Raw genomic sequence first — 18,377 nt, 5'->3', positions numbered from 1 at the left:
TACTAATGAAATTTTTTTTATTTTTTTAATCAAATAAAGATAATACAATATCCTTCTTCACATGTATCATTAGATAATTATTGATGGGTTGATTGACAGTCAAAAGATCAAATCGTAAGCTCTAAGATATTTTGTTTTCAGCTCAAACCAATTTCCCAGATTCTTTAATAGAATACAAAAATAACCATAAACAAATGATATAAATGATTAATATCATGTGAGAGCTTATAACGGTCATTTTCATATTTTCAAAGAAAAAATTGTAGATATATCAAATTAATATATCGGTGTATCGAGCCACTCTATAGCGTCTCATCATTTTCCTGAAAGACTTCAGTGTTATAGAGAGTTAAATAGCACGCTGGGCATGTCTGTTACAATACAATAACCCCTATTGGAAGACACGTCTTTGTTGTTAAGTCTTTCGTTAATTCATCGATCTAACGCACGCGAAGCCAGGACAAAGGCGAGCAAGAATCGAACACCCTCCGGGTATCCCCCGTGCTGGGAAAACGTCTCTAGTGGTATGTCTTATTCAATGCAGGATTACGTGTCAAAGTGCATCGAGTGAAAAAAAAGAATACCCAAATTTGCATGTTGTCACCCTTATGTAACGCTGTAGGTTAATCAACTAGCTTTGAGCGTGGAGGTTGGCAGATTGTATACATTACATCCTCGTAGCAATTAATGAGAAAATGTCCCACATATGAGGAGGATTAATTGAGAGTTCTCTGCGAGATTATCTTCAGTGACGCTCTTCAAAGGCACTGGGTTTGGTGATAATATATATTATGGTAGTGATCATGAAAAATGCCGCAGGAATAGATCAATACACGTAAATCTAAACATTATGTAGGATGCATGTCATATAATAGACAGTGTGAATCGGTCACTCTTAGCTTGATAATTAATTGGAAATTTGTATTCAATGGTAATGAAATAGTGCATGTACTATACTTGTACTATCCAGTGATAACTCTGAAATATTTTCAAATTCATCTGGTACTTTTTATCGAAACTAAATACTTGATAAGCACTAGAAAGACGTGAAGATATTGTTAAAACATACTCAAAATTTTTAGTCTATGCGAGTCAAGTTCATGGAACTCCCAGTGTTTATTTACACGATTTTAAATCATGTCTGAGGTTAAAATAATCATTTCTATAATAAATGTCATTGCAATTGACAATTGAGGCTGGTTCGAAACCAGCCGGTGACGTTTTGTTACAACAAGTACCAAATCGAGACACATGCACTGTTGCGAGTCGAACGTGAAATGAATTACCTGTATAAGCGACAGTCACTCAATCACAGTTTTCATATTAACACATTCAAAGCGCTATTGTAGAACTCTAAATGGATGCATTATATTGAAATATGGCAATACAATACATACATTTCGAATGCCCAAAAACAAAATAGAAAAATTTAAACTATATAATAAATAAGCGTGTTTATATCTGAATTTTTAGCATCGAAATAATGAGAATTAACAATATGATAGTCAAAATTAAAGGACATGTTTTTCAAACTTAAAAAAATTGAAGTTTGAAATATTTCTGTCCAGTTCGTATGTCTAAGACTTAAGAAGTGTTACAAATGTATATGTTCTTTTTTTATTTCAAAATATTCTAAAACAACAAACGTTATAATTGTTACATAACAAGATAAGAATCTAAATACATGTGCGTACTATCATCTTATCAGACTTTTTTTTTTAAAACTTTATTTAAATAAGTCGTAAAGAAAAAATGAATTCATATAATCAACTTGGCGGTTTCAATGGCAACCAGTCGTTTGAAAGTAGCGCAGCGGTAATTGAATTGCTGACCAATGAATCAAATTGTCCAATATAACTATTTCGTAATGTTAGTCCCTGGACTAATCATATTACAGGTGTCAATTATCGAGCATCTGTCACTACGCTGGTTTTCTTGCAAGCAGACAGGTCGATATGTTAAACTTTTAAATTCATCTTCTTGTCGGCTTCAACAGTTCAAGTCGGGATGAAATGGCTTACTCAGGGACCTGGCCTGAAAAGTACAAACGACTGTTGGTGTCCCGTGATGATTACGGGAAAGGTGTTTGCGATAGGTGGTCACCGTGGTATGTAGCTAAAAAGGTTCAGTCTTTTTCTGATATTTGGAGCAAGATAACCGTTCTGGGTCTCTTGGTGGTGTTTTTTACGGCGCAATTGTGTGTAGATAAGGGCTGACAAGCGAATACTTGGACGCCATTTATTATAAAGGTTAGAGTGACTTTTTTTTTTTACAGTGACAGAAGCCACTCCGACCTGCATAGACCGAAAAATAAAAGTTAAATACTTGAATGTAATTTTGTCGGTTGAGTACTCAGTCTAATATCTCAGAATTCTTTTTCATCACAGTGAAAGATAATACTTGTTTGGACGTATGCTGTAACGGCTGAAAAACATTTTTAGCAAAATCGAATTCTTGGCTTTATTGGAAAATAACGCATTCATTTAAAGAATGTACATTTTCGTGGGACAAGTTTTTATAAATCTAGAAAACTAATGATTTACTCTTTCAAAAACAATTTGAATCATAATATTTTATAATTGATTTATTTTAAATTTTATAACCTAGCTCTTATCATATTTTCTTGCAGTAACTTTACGAAGATAAAGTTTCAAAACCGCCTTAACATTTTTTTCAAAACACACGTGAAAAAATTGCATGACTTGTAATTACCTCTTATGCCTGATTATAGTTTCACTCGTTCCTATTCAAAACTGCTAAAAGGCGTAGAATCCACAAACAACAACATATTTTCTGGAAAATCTGAGAATGTCATGGAAAACAAAACATATTTACGTATTTACTTTGTATACAAGCATCGTCGTTTTACGCTTATGACATGCAATTATTGATGTTTTATTCTCTGTCACCATTGGAGTCAATACCCGTCATATTGTAACTGTAAATATGGAGCTGGGATTCAGCGAAATCATGTTGTGATCGTGCAGTAAATGTATCAATACGCAAACAGGGAACCAGAAACAGCTTGTTACTCCTGCTGGTTTTTCCGTATTTAAAAAATAAAAAAATCAGCGACAGCTAGTGTACTATCATAATGGCTTTCATACAGTGCCTAAGCTGGCGTTATGATTTATTTCTCTAGCAGGACATGGTAACACTGCTGAGATTTCCCATTTGATTAATAAAAGAACTAAGAATACCTTTGATGTTAGTCGACCATTGTTCTATACCTGCATCTTGCAAACAAATGATTCGTGACCAATAATCTAGTTTAAACAAGGTGTTCGAAAGTTTATCAGTGGGTAACCAATTAACCTACTTTCGTGAAAAAGGGATGGTACTTTTACCATAATGGGCATTTCTGTCGTTCTAATTCTATCCACTCTGTTGTCGTTTTAGGTTCTCTGCAGCCAATTGCGAAGAAGTCATGAAAGAGAACCAAAGTGCCTCTGGAGGGGATCTTCTAGTGTTTGCACAGACATATGCGGCTTACCATGGCTACATTTCCATATTTGTTTGCATCTTCGGAATAGTCACAAATGTCTTTAATATAACAGTATTAACGCGTAAACATATGCGGACACCAGTGAATTTGATTCTGACTTGGCTGGCAGTATCGGACATTATCACAATGTTATCCTATTTACCGTTTGCTATGCATTTTTATTGCATTTATCCCGCTGATGCAAACAAATCCACGGAGAAAAATAGCGAAGGATGGATGTTGTATATGATATTCCACATCAATTTAGCCGCTACTACTCATACGGTGTCGATTTGGCTGTGTGTTATGCTTGCTATTGTTCGTTATTTGCATATCCGATCTCCCACCAAGGCAAACTCGATGCGACTTCAGAGAATCAAACAATCTCGATATGGAATTCTTTTCATTTACGTTTCATCAGCTTTGATTCTCGTTCCAAATTACATGAGCAACAAATTACTACCCGATGTTCTGCCCGACAGTAATGAAACCATATATGTTCTACGAGATCTGAATCTGGGCAAAAATGACACGGAAACCATGGTTCTTATTAATGTGTGGATATATGCATTTACAGCCAAGCTCGTTCCATGTTTGCTCATGTTGATATTTGGTTCTCTTTTGATCTATAACATCCACGTTAAAATCCGCCAGAGACGCAAAATTTTGCAAATATCCGGTGCTAGCAGCTTACGACTGTCGGAACACTCAAGGACTACAAAGATGTTGTTAGCTGTCATTATTCTATTTTTGTTAACGGAACTACCACAAGGCGTTTTAATAATACTAAGCGCATGCGTGGAAAATTTCTATGACCAAGTTTACTTGCTACTAGGTGACGTCATGGACATTGTAGCGTTGGTGAATAATGCGGTGAACTTTATTTTATATTGCTCTATGAGCACAAAGTTTCGAGAAACGTTTGTTCATCTTTTCTGTAATTTTCACCCGCTGCGCCGTTCGGAAGATTCCGGTTATACCCTCACAGACAGATTGGCTAAACTTGATTCCCACAGCAACAACAATGAAAACAACCATCATCTTCACTTGCTACAAAATCATTTCCGAAAGTTGAGCGCCGAACATCGCATTGTGAAAGCATAGTCTGTCTATGAGGACTTTGAATGGCACAACGATTCGTTTATATCTTCTGAAAAGAATTAACATGATTCCAATTTCTTTTTTAAAATTTATTTTACTTTTCTGTTACTTTTTATTCATTTATGTTGAATGTATTTTGTATGTGAAATAAAAAGACATATAAATATTTATTCAAATCGATCAATGGATCCAGATAATATTTTTAATCCAATTATAAATGCATTGAATGATTTATTCAGAATGTATACGGACAATGCATCTATATAAAGGTATAATTTATGCCGTCATACGTATATTGCGGGCAATAAAATCCCGCTTATGATAGAACAATAAAAACAAGTGAAAAGCTGTCAGTGTGACAGCAAACCGGGTTTTCTTTTATGTAAACTGTATCCATAATCCATGTCAACCCTTATCCAGTGAAATGGAGTACCCTACATGTATGCAACATTTTGCCAAAAAATGACTAAGTTCAAAAGCTGGTATTTTTTCGATAAATTATCGGAAATCAAAATGCTAGCAATATGCACACCTCTGATATATGTACAATTGATCTGCAAAAGAATAACTTCCTATCTTGAGAACTGTAGGAGGAGTTATCCGTACAATGAGGGTACCCTATATGCAACATTTTGCCAAAAAATGACTAAGTTCAAAAGCTGGTATTTTTTCGATAAATTATCGGAAATCAAAATGCTAGCAATATGCACATCTCTGATATATGTACAATTGATCTGCAAAAGAACAACTTCCTATCTTGAGAACTGTAGGAGGAGTTATCCGTACAATGAGGGTTCCCTATAAGCAATATTTTGCCAAAAAATGACTAAGTTCAAAAGCTGGTATTTTTTCGATAAATTATTGGAAATCAAAATGCTAGCAATATGCACACCTGTGATATATGTACAATTGATCTGCAAAAGAACAATTTCCTATCTTGAGAACTGTAGGAGGAGTTATCTGTACAATGAGGGTTCCCTATATGCAATATTTTGCCAAAAAATGACTAAGTTCAAAAGCTGGTATTTTTTCAATAAATTTTCGGAAATCAAAATGCTAGCAATATGCACACCTCTGATATATGTACAATTGATCTGCAAAAGAACAACTTCCTATCTTGAAAACTGTAGGAGGAGTTATCCGTACAATGAGGGTACCCTTTTGGCAGCCGCCCGCCCGCCATTTTCACCATTTCAATAACCGGATTTTTCCGTTGGAAAACCCGGTTAAAAAACCACAAAATGTTAAGATAAATATGTAATTTAAAAAAATCCATCAGGTGCCTATTTTATATAGAGTGCAGATTATAGTTTTACAAACTGACAAATGCACAGGTACTGACATCGAAAAATAGACCAAAAGCTACACAAAATCCCTAAAATGTTTGTAAACTATCAGTTTTCATTTCTTCAGGATATAGGGTTCATAGTATTTATAATAACAGGTTATTGAAATTCCCGAGTACGTTGTATTAACTTATTAAGAAATTAATAAACTGTATTAAAAATGTGAATTATCCTATTAAATTTAGCGTTTTGAATTTTTAAATGAAAAAAAAATGCGACTAGTTATATTTGTATTGTATTTACTAATACGATCGATGTAGTAAAACATTCTTTATTTCAAAAACCATATAACTATTCATAAAGTTTAAAGAACAATCTCTCTCTCTCTCTCTTCAGTACGATTAGGACAACAACACGTTACTGTGATAATTTATGAAAATTGCATTTTACTTTTAAAGTTTGTATTATGATTAACTGTGATAAAATTATTCGACACGGCTTTTTATTCGTTCAGATTTTTATTTTATGTGTATGTGCCCCTTCGCTTGTTCGCATAGGTAAACACGGTAGAACCTAATCCATCATTGCTGTTTTAACCTAAAATAACATCTGATTTTCGTTAATTCCATTTATAAAGCACTGAATACTTATTTTTGGATGTCATCTCAAGCAGTGCAGACAAATTGAATACCGCTCATTAGTCCTGTATAATAATTTGTCTACACCGCTTGGTGTGTTTTAGGACCGACGACATCCAAAAATAAGTATTCAATGCTTATTTATATTCATACTGATGTCTGTATATATGAAATATTTGTGTACCGGCGCTGTTAAGCCAGTATAAACGCTCTTAGACAGGGATATTAAACACACAGAACAGCCATATTGATAAATTATTTAGTTAGCTTCCGCGACTAAAAATATAGTGCCAGAAACTCTGTCGATTTTTTTTATTGTATTTACGAATAGATATGATTGTACGATCATTTTCCATTAGTACATATCAAATTGGTTATGTAAGTTAGAACGTTTCATTTAAACTTACAATAACAAATATGCTCGAAACACGTGATGACGTTTATGTTTGAGCTCATGGCGCATGAATTACATATATCTAAATGTATTTCCAATGCAAACATAAGGGGAAATATAAACTGCATGTAAATATTAAACCATACACGATTAAACAAATTTTTTAAGATATTTACATGATTTGTATAAACAGGTAAATAAATCTAAAGCTTTTAATCCAGATATTTTTTAATAGATGAACACCTGTTAGCTTTTCGATGTATGCAAGTGATTTAGCATGCGTTTAAATGTAGTCAAAACTACATTAAAAATCAATAACAACAGCGGTTTATGTACCACTTAATCAATATAGGATCTCCTATGATTTGCGATGGTATACGATTTTTATCTATTCTATCCCCGAGCCTTGGCTATAGAATACACACAACGAGTTGGATTAAAATCATATACATATACCATCGCAAATCACGAGAGATTTTTAATCACATGTTTTACAACATACTTTATTAATAAAACTTCAATCATTTCTGTAAAATTTATAATTTTGAGCCGCAATACACATTTACTGCAAGACGTCAGCAAACTTACCGCATGGTAAAATTTCTTGAAGTTTAACAAACAAACATTTCATTATCGAACATATTTTTATCAATTTATGAAAAAAAAATAGCAATTAATTTTTAACTAATGTTTTTTCCCTTTTTTATTCTACGTCAAATCAACCGCCTAGACCTAGGAGTTTTTTGGTTTTTTTTAGACCTTAAAGCAATCTTATATAAGATTATATAATTACTGCTAAGGTAATAACATTTTTGGAAATTTCTCTCGGTAAATCTTTATCTTCACTAAATTGCTTCGAATGAACTTATACATGATGGATGTTTAAGGTTTTAAAATAGGGTCCTTATATGGATCGGATACCATAAGTAAAAGGAAAATGGCCTTTGCTATGACGCTTTGAACAATTAGAAATTTCTGTATGATTTTCTTAAGTCCACATATTTCCTAAGCAACGGCAGTTTTAAGATGCAGAATATGCGAATTATATCCGAACTTTCTGTCACCCTCCCCGAAACCAACAAACCAAGTTATGCAACATCCAGAGTTGTAAAAGAAGAAAGAGTTATGTAAGAAAAAGAATCCAAAAGGCCTCATTGTTAATCATACTACATGTAATGAATGTACTCTTTTCATATACAGGATGTAATTATGATACTATTATCTGCCAGACAGCCATGTGTTAGAGAGACAGTGCAGTTTCAGAGAATCTGTTTCTTTAGAAATTATATCACGGATTTCCTTTTCTCTTTTATACCAATAAGGCATCTTAATAGTGATACCACTATAGTTAGTGCAAGTTTTCTTGCCCTTTTGTATTCATCTCTCTCCTCTCTCTCTCTCACTCTGAGAATTACGTAATTTTTTTTATCGTATGGTACTTACACAATGTTCAGATATCAAAGTAATTGTTGGAACATTTCTTTCTCAGGCTTTCAAGTTTTTCAAAATCGGTCATGAATATTTTATAAATAACTCAATGATTGATGATGTCTATGAAATGGAAATATACAAGCGCTTTTTCTACGTTGTTACATGAAATAACTCACACCGCAGAATTGAAGTATACATAAATAAATGCAGTATCTATCAGAAAATAATGCACAAATGAATATTGAACGTACTGGTCTGGGACTAGTTCTTCTTCATCAAGCGACAATGATCATGCAAATAAGCCGTATATGAAAGCTGCACACTTTTTGCATGGTTTGCTACGCTTTATCGGTTAATAGGTTAATGCAATCGGTTCATGACCTTGAGAAAAACTGAAAATGTGAATATTTATTTCAATCATATTTATAGATCTAGGTAGTTTTACTAAAACCACACATTGTCGTGAATATTTAAGGAAGTAGAGAAGGCGAAGTTTGTTAAAGTTTAAAATTATTTTAGATGACTCTAGTTCTCATTTGAATCACATTTCTCCCCAATTAAAATATCACACAGAATTAAGCACAATTTCAAACATGTAGCTTAAAGCTGCTTGGTCCGATTTTATAACAAATCTTATGCACGCTTTTAAACGATGGCTATGCTTAGTATATGTATAATAATAGACATTTCAGTAGTTTTACCCGTCAATTATGCCAAATTTCAATAAAGAAAAATACGTACAAAATTTGCTAACAAAACAAACGACATTAAAAAGTACCTCGTTATTTCGCCTCATGTTAAATTTCACCCCTGACGATGAGACGGGTATAGTTGTATTACGAATTTGACATCGCTTTAAATAAAGGTCGAAATGATCAGACAAATTACAAATAAACATGTGTACGTTTTGTTCGCTAATATTTCTAAAGTCTGCTTTCTTTACAATCGATGCATAGCATGCGGATTGAATAATCCCAATCATTCGGGGGACGAAACCAAGCGGTTTCCTATTCCCGTGATGCATTTTGGTTTGTTTTTTCGTTTGCCCAAAGAGAAATTATTTTTATTTACTTTGAATATTTCTAACTTTGAAAGGAGACTGATTCTGCTGGTGTAAATAGGAGAAAGTCCATAACTTTCTAAGATAAATGATTTGTATGAAAAAAAAATTGATACTGTAATTACAAAAAATCGTACCAAGCAGCTTTAAGCAACGATTCCGACTTCAAACAGCACAGTTACATCTAGAATCAGTGATTAAATGAAACGAGAGGCCAATAGGCCTTAACGGTCACCCAACTACCATAGCCCATACACAAACTTGTCGAGGAGTCTCATATATGTATTTAATTAAGATTCATTCTGGAGTAGAAAACTATTAATGACAATTGTTCATGACGATCACCTCCCTGCCTGAAATCTTTCAAAAAGGACTATGAGATCTATAATTTTAGCGAAAAACTTTCAGATCATAAAAGAGTTCATGACCTGATATTGAAAAGGTGCAAGTTTCTGATAGAAAATATTTCCCCATATACTTTCAAGATAGGTTTTATTCGTATGTTTTCATAGATAAAATAAAACAAGGTGGCTAGTATACATGTTTTATTTAAAACAACCTCCTATCCCCCATCCCAAGGGGCAGACAGAAACTCTCCCTGACGGCATTTAAACAACAAAAAGAAAAGCTTTGGAATAATCTTGTTGTCCACTAGGCAATACATGTATGTATCATTCTAGAATTAAGCATAACAACATGTATGAAAATGAATGAAGACGTCTGACTTTTGCCTGTTAAGGATTATAGAAGTTAGTGTTTTCTTGTGTCGTTTGGGTAAAGAAAGCTATTCTTTGACTTTTCTTCTAAATCTGTCTGTCAACGCAGAAAGGCATCGCTTCATCACTTATACATTTTTTGTTTACTTCGGAAATAGTGTACAATTTTCAAAAAGAGGTCGTATTGCGGGAAATAACTCCCAATATGTAAAAAAAAAACCGTCTCAAGGCCATGTAAAATTGTGGTGGGATCACCTTTCCATTGAGAAAAAGATGCCAATGCCTTCAACAAAAAAGCCAATGAATTTAAACGCTAAATAGGGCCAGATTGAGTACCAACGGCTTGAGTTCCAGTGATTCTAGCTGCAATAATGTAGCCATCTCCCGATTTTTTTTTATGGGGGTGGGGGAAAGAGGACTACAACTCCATAGGATCTCCATAAAAGTGCAAGTGATTCACTCCGGCAACGATTTCGGCTCAAATCGTATACAAATGACAATAACATTTGCATTTCTTACCTGAACTCAAACATTGCAGTTGTGTATGGCATACATTAATCCGAAAATATTGTCCATATATCGGTTATTTTTCGTGTATGTCAACAACGCAGGTTGAATTTGTCCGCCATGTTTACTGACCTTGATTGGTTTTATTTTGGGACAGCCAATGAGAATTCAGGAGCGGATCTTAAACTGAAAGTACGAATACCCCCATTTCAATCATTATTAACGCTGTAAATATGAATTTTCAATTACATACTATTTCCTTGAATGATGTTTTAGTGATAGAACGAGGTAAGATCGCTTATTTACACAGAAATTCACGTTATGAAGCCCATCAAAACGTCAAACGTAAATCCCATTAAATTACGCGAGAACTGTCATGGTTGCTGAAAAAGACGACTGGTAAACCTGCTGATGTGTATGGTACTCGCCGTGTAGGCTGTTTAATGGGTCTTGAATCTCCTGTATCTATTTCATGATATACTAAATTCGTTATACCAAGGTCGGTATCAGTTTTTGAAAATGTGTCTTGATATTTGTGAAGAATAATTGAGATTTCCTTTTTTTCATCTGGATTTTTGTCTACAATTGCCCTACAATACAAATCTGACAAATGATCGGGGACATTTGACACATTCGTGCATTCATCTTTTTTGAGAGCACTTATCAAGCTGTATTCTCCTAGTTGATTGTTGGTTTTCAAAAAGACTGTCTGAAGACAGAATGACATCTATATTTTTAGGATCAATGAGTTCAGCCTTTCCTAAAACTTCATCTTGTTGAATACTCACATCTGTCTTAAAGGGGTTCATGACCCTGACTTTAGTTGTAACTTTATTTGACAAGTCTGTAAGGCAAGATGCCATAAGCAGAGGAAATCTGTTGTTGAAATCCTCTGAAGGCTCAATACAAAATATGTAATCAAACAAATTTTTATCAATTTCAAATCTATCAATGAAAAACATCTATCAATTTTTCAGAATATGCAGGAACAACAATAGTATCTGCTGCTGTAACCCTCCTAATTCTTTCTGTAATTTGATTAATTCTAATTTTCTACCCTTTGAAAGTTATCAAACTTTCATGTAAATTCAAAGCGACTGGTGCATTTTCCTTTTTCAACAAAATATCTATTCCTAAAAGTGCGTCATCTTCTATCTCGGCCACAACAAACTCTTCCTGAATTTCCTCATGACCCAACTGAACTTTGAATATTGTCCTTCCAAACTCTTTTAATGGTTCTCCATTGACACCTGTCAAGGAATCTGAACATTTTAATTTTGACCTAGAATCTTTTGGAATCTTTTCAAAAACTTTCTTTGACATATGGTTTCTCCACAAGGAATACTTCCTAATCATGACAACATTTCCAAAATTTTACAATGGCCCCGTCGTACAACTGTTACAAAGGTCACTGGTGTTAAGCCGATATGCGTACCATTTGGTACGCATATCATAAGATGGCGACGACCTCTGCAGGTTCGTAAGTTTACACAACTCTTTTTATTTATTCAGATCGTATTGCAGCGGGTAAAACATCAGTGTTTGAAGAGCTAGTGAGTCTTCTCGTGTAGCAACCTATAAAAAAATCGAAAACTGCATATTAATTGATATTTTCTTCGTTAATGAAAATCCCGATGATATGCGTACCTACGGCATGTTTATGTTGTTGGATATACGTACCATATTTTGATGATATGGGTACCAGCTACTTTCCTTTTACATTTTGTGTTTTCTTATTTTCACTGAACTGTGCGGTTATGAGACGTTGAATGCATTTTTATTATATTGTTTTATTATCATTATCCACAGAGCGTCAGTATGTTGAGAACTTGGACATATATCATTACTTTTTATTATACTTTCATGTCAAATACTGAAGTCTGATTGGTTTAGACGCAGTTGATAATCCGTTCTATTACCCTCAGCGTTAGCAACGCACTTAGCAACGGGTAACACTATATAAATAGTGCCTGTTTGGGAGGGTAACAGTTGAAATTGACACCCCGAGAAAACCATTGTCAACCGACGCGAATGGTTTTCGAGGGGTGTCAATTTCAACTGTTATCCTACCAAACAGGCACTATTTATTTTTTTATACTGAATGTCTTAATTTTAAAGAAAACTTAACTTCTTTTACACAGGAATAAACGTGAATTCTACGGCGAACCGTACACGCATAATTTTTGCGCATGTAACAATTTTTAATGTTACCCGTTGCTAAGTGCGTTGCTAACGCTGATGGTAATAGAACGGATTATGAACTGCGTCTAAACCAATTAGATTTCAGTATTTAACATAAAAGTATAACAAAACGGATTGTTACATGCGCGTAAATTATGCGCGTACGCTTCGCCGTAGAATTCACGTCATTTCTATATAAAAGCAATATAGAAATTCTCTCAAATTAAGACATTCAGTATAATAAAATAAATAGTGCCTGTTTGGGAGAATAACAGTTGAAATTGACACCTCTCAAAAACCATTGTCAACCTCCGCTTCGCGTCGTTTGAAAACGGTTTCCTCGGGGTGTCAATTTCAACTGTAACCCTCCCAAACAGGCACTATTTATATAATAGTAGCGGGAAATAAACATTCAAATTGTCAATATATCATACTAATTGATCTCTTGTTTTTCGGTCGGTCGGTTCAATCGGTTTTGATATAGTAATTACGCTTAATACTGAACCTCGATTCTGGCAAATTTTTTTTCCAGATAATTCAGAAACAATAATGGATGAATCCCGTGTAAGTAGATAATATTCAAATAATTGTCAAGAAATTATCCTATCTGTTAAATGTCAATTGTTTTAAAATGATAAATACGCCGAGTATTAATTGTTTCATGCTTCATCATTTAAACAGAATTCAACATTAAATAGTAAATTTTGGAACAAAATATTCTTTTATTATTGTTTCATTTGTTCGCAATTTTATACAGTTAAACTTCGATATCTTGAACACCGATATCTCGAATACAATGGATATGTCGAAGCGATTTGTAATTAACAACCACTCATTTTGTGAAGTATTGTACCCTCAAAATCTCGAATACTCGGATATCTCGAAGTTATAAACAGCCCCATCTAGTTCGAGATAACGAAGTTTGACTGTATATATAAACAAACTCATTTTTCATAAAAAAAAAAATGGAAGGACTCTAAATATCTGTATCTTTCGGACTTGAATGTTGAATTTGGACTTAAAGTGAGATTTTGGTAATCTGATGATTGTATATCAGGCAATCTAAATCACCTGTATTTCTTTCTTAGATATTTTTTTTTCATTTATAGTTTTCATTTAACAAGTTGTTCTAATATTTTTAGTTTTAAATACAGTTAAATAAGTTATAAATATACAATTACCTTGAAAAAAAAACCCAAATCAATTTGTATATTAGTGGTACGTATATCTTACCGATGGTACGCATATCCAGAAATTCTTATTTGTTTTATGGTACGTATATCTGTTTCTGTAGGTACGCATATCATCGGGATTTTCATTAACGAAGAAAATATCAATTAATATGCAGTTTTGGATTATTTTATAGGTTGCTACACATGAAGACTCGCTAGCCTTTCAAACACTGATGTTTTACCCACTGAAATATGATCTGAATAAATAAAAAGAGTTGTGTAAACTTAAGAACCTGCAGAGGTCGTCGCCATCTTATGATATGCGTACCAAATGGTACGCATATCGGCTTTACACCAGTGAAAGGTTAGGCAACTTCTTGGAATGGGAAGTTATTACAGAAAGTTTTTAAAAGGTTTTGCTGAATTAGTCCGACCATTAATAGAGCTTACTAAAAAGGGGGCAAACAATTTATCTGGACAGATGAGTGTGAAAATGTTTTCATTAAGCTTAAGGAATCTTTCATAAGTCCAGATATCCTGGCATATCCTTAAGGGGGCCTGTATACCTATAACTCCAACTTCTCAATATTTCAATATGTTTTCAAGGTAATTTGAGATCAATTATGTTTGCTACGTGAAAAATTGGGGGGGGGGGGCTGAACCCTCTATTATGCTATGAGCCTAATGGTTATCTCTAACTTTGCCAAAAAAGTGGGGGGGAGGGGGGACTAACCCCTCCTAGCCCCCCCTCCCGGTTCCGACGCCTATGCTTAGACACTGACGCCAGCGATGTAGCAATTGGAGGTGTTTTATCTCAAATTCAGAATGGCTCAGAGAAAGTCATAACATATGTGAGTCGATCTCTAAACAAATCAGAGAAAAACTATTGCATCACTGACAAAGAACTTCTTGCCTTGCGTTTTTTCGTGGAATATTTTAGACAGTACTTGTTAGGTCGGCAGTTTACTGTTCGCACTGACCATTAGGCGCTTGTATGGCTGTTTAAGCTCAAGGAACCGAAAGGGCGTATTGTTAGATGGCTGGAAATTCTTTCGTATTTTAATTTTTCTGTCCAGTACCGCCCTGGTCCATAACATAGCAATGCAGATGATATGCTTTTAGCAGATGCGAGAATCCCTCTGACTGTAAATGCCCAGAGATAGACAATTTAGAATATCTTAAGTGTGGTCGTTGTAAGAAATGCATAACGCGGTCAGCAGAAATGTGTGGATCTTTTATACATAAGGTTTCAAATATGGAAACTACCAGTACGAATCACGACGACCATGACGCTACTGACAAACAAGCTCCTGAGATCATGCGAGCTGTGAAAACAACAAAAGAAAGAAATCAGTCTTCTTTAGGTTACTCAACAATGTGGGAAAAATATAGTAGAACTCAATTACAAAATGAACAGCAAAGTGATCCAGATATAGCCAAAGTGTATCAATGGGTGAATGAGAAGAAGCGCCCTGAGGATGATCACGTTTACCTACACAAAAACCAGGACGGTGTTAGAGCCACAGAGGGCGTGCATTTTGAAAGCTGAGTAAAGACGAGTCCATGAAAATTTGGGCAGAAAGGATGAAGGAAGAAGGGAAGAACAGGCCTCAACACCCTCAGCCAGCAGCTACTGCAGGTTTTTTTTTATCTCCTTTTAAGACCTCTATTAAACCCAGCTCAAAGCTTCAGACAACTATTTCTAAGCAACTCTCAACTGCCACCCCCTTGATGATGCCACAACCCTCACCAGAGGCAACCTTTTTGGATTTCCCAGACTTGTTGGAGTTACAGGACCCGGTCAACTACTACCACTTTCTTGACGACGAATCCTCCACATCTACTACTTCAGTACATGTGCCACAAGTTGAATGCGCCTCTGGATTTGTTCCAATCCAATTGAACACACCTCCATCATCAAAACCTGTAGAGAAGATTCGCATCCAACAGGGCAGTTCAGGCAACAGGTCAATAGAAAGATCTCACGACGGGTCAAGAGGAAATTCCAGGTAGGGGTCAAGCAATATGACTCAGGAGAGATCTCAAAATATGTCAAGGGGAAATTAAAGGGAGAGATCTCAGGAGAGGTTAGTCAAGGAGAAAACTGCAGAAGAGCCTGAGAGGAAAACCGCCAGAGAAATCCCCAGATAAGCCGAAAGAGCATCCAGAAGATGGTAGCTGCAGAGAGAGTAGCAGGAGTACACCACTGGCTCGTGGACCTGAAGAGTCACGGAGGAGATCACAGGAGAGGTCACGAGGGAATGACACCTCACCAACACGACTTCTGTACGACATTGTAAATTACACGTTCCATCTCCATAGGACGATGCAGAACATCCACCATGAACTCCAAAGTCAGACTGACGTATTGAGGAGCATGAGGGACCAGAGAGTAGACAGGAATAGATCACCACCACCACACAGAAGGAATGTCAACAACACAAGACCTGGCAATTTTTATATGGACCAATGAAGAGATTTAATAGGAGACAGTGAACTTTTAGGAGTGGATTTATTTACGGTGTTATTAACTGTAAATTTGGGTAAATTATTTTTAGGCATAGGTCTGGAGGTGGACGTTAGAATATATTATTATGTGGATGCCTTTGAGGATATGTACATTGATTATAATTACTAATGTGGCAATTTGTATATCTATAACTGCATGTTCATGTTCCAGTGACTTATAAATTGTATGTTTATGCTTATTAAGTCATGTTTTTATATTTATGTATTGTTGATACCCTTCAATTGTTGTGATTTTTCATGGGGACATGAATCTTTTCTAAACGGGGGGTAATGTAAAGTTATGACATTTTTTTCTGTATATAATAAGTCTAACTACGTTTGTCTATCTATTAATTATAAAGTGAAAGTAGACACGTTAAGTACATACGGTATAATTGAGTAAGAATTGGATTGTTTTTCATCGGATACATTACGTATGCATTCTACTATGTAATATTTTACTAATAATCCACGTGTTTAGTATTCGTATGTAAAATTTGAACTGCTATTTTACCTGTATCTGTGTAAACACGCATGCTGCAGACATACTGTTGATGTTTCTATTTTTTTTATGGCGGCGCATTGCATTATGGTTAATTTCCGGATTATTTTCTTTGATCCGCCTAAATATATCCCTACTCTGTGAATTTTATTGAAATACAAGAAAGATGAGTTTTAAGGTTATTATTTTAGAAATATAATTTCAAATGAATTAAACTTACATGTACATTATTTTATAATTTAAAGTACTTTTTAATTGAAAGATCTATATTCCGTTGCTTCTCAACGGAATTTTCTCCGTTGGGTTTGCACAGATTCAGTTGGAAACCAACGGTCCGTTGATTAACGGTAGTATAAACTCGTCAGCGTCCGTTGACGGGGACTTCAGCATTTTTCTTAATCTTGTAAGGACGTAGGTTTATTTTTGAATAGGAACTTTTAACAATTTTTCTCTTCTAAATTATTCAATAGTAGGTGAATCTAACATTATATTTAATATACTTGAATTGATTTTTAGTATATTTTTGGGGAAGTCTGCAGCTGTTGTTGATCTTATATTTATTTGTTATTTATTTTTCTTTGTTGATTGTTAAATTAAGAACGTTTGTAATTTCTACTTGAATAAAACATCATCTCAAGTTTAATAACCGCTGAAGTCCGTTTCTTTTACAGGTCTTTATGAATTCGAGTATACAAAATTTCCGATTTTATTAAATCGGGATAGTTCAAGATTCATAGCTATCCTGTTACATTTACATCAAAAACTATAAGGCCAGAAAAGCTGTTACTTGTATGGAAGCATCCTCAAGTAGTATTTATTCATATTTGTCCAAATCATGGTCCCCGGGGGTAGGGTGGGGCCACAATGGGGGATGCATTTTTACATAGGAATATACAGAGAAAATCTTTAAAAATATTCTGGGAAAGTTTTTAGTCCAAAAAGCAGTAAATTGTGTGAAAGCATGGGTTGTGCCCCTGGCCCTTTTTTATTTTATCATACAACTTCTTAATGACATTTTATTTAATGATTAATAACTCTATTATTATGAAAAAGCAAAGAAAGATAACTCAATTAACTTTCAGAATATCTTAAATTTGCTACACAGCTTTATTCTTCTTCTTTTTTCTAAATACACATGTATGTGAATTACCAGGGTATCTCATTTCTTTCATTGAAATTCCTGAGCAGAATAAAAAATAACAAGACAAATTCCCCCCTTCTCCCAGCCGTAACACGAAAGTGCCAGGACACTTACACTATTTATATTTCAATACTATATATTGCAAGGACTCCTTGCTATTTAACTATCCCGCTGTATTCCTATAAACTTCCCGCAGCCAGCCCAGAGCCACCGACTACTTTGAATCGTCGTAGCCAAAGATGTAGGTTTTGCTCTT

At 34.6% G+C, this 18,377-nt stretch overlaps 1 protein-coding gene across 9 annotated transcripts in view; it reads left to right on the top strand.

Moving 5' to 3' along the window:
• The window catches only part of LOC105337902 (G-protein coupled receptor dmsr-1), a 41,423-nt gene extending 36,658 nt beyond the window's left edge, over nucleotides 1-4,765 (top strand). For 7 of the 9 annotated variants that reach the window (XM_011442835.4, XM_011442840.4, XM_011442837.4 and 4 more), the window contains exon 2: nucleotides 3,400-4,765. In XM_011442835.4, coding sequence (XP_011441137.3) covers nucleotides 3,400-4,588 — 1,189 coding nt within the window. In that variant the 3' untranslated portion in view covers nucleotides 4,589-4,765. Of the gene's footprint in view, nucleotides 1-354; nucleotides 525-1,794; nucleotides 2,108-3,399 lie in introns of those variants that run through there. The other 2 variants (XM_066078709.1, XM_011442836.4) reach the window with 2 other exon arrangements.
• The last annotated feature ends 13,612 nt before the right edge of the window (nucleotides 4,766-18,377 follow it).

This window comes from Magallana gigas, chromosome 3, assembly GCF_963853765.1.
Source record: "Magallana gigas chromosome 3, xbMagGiga1.1, whole genome shotgun sequence".
Lineage (NCBI taxonomy): Eukaryota > Metazoa > Mollusca > Bivalvia > Ostreida > Ostreidae > Magallana > Magallana gigas.
Note: the sequence above shows the minus strand (reverse complement) of the source record. Positions and strands in the feature narration are given on the sequence as shown.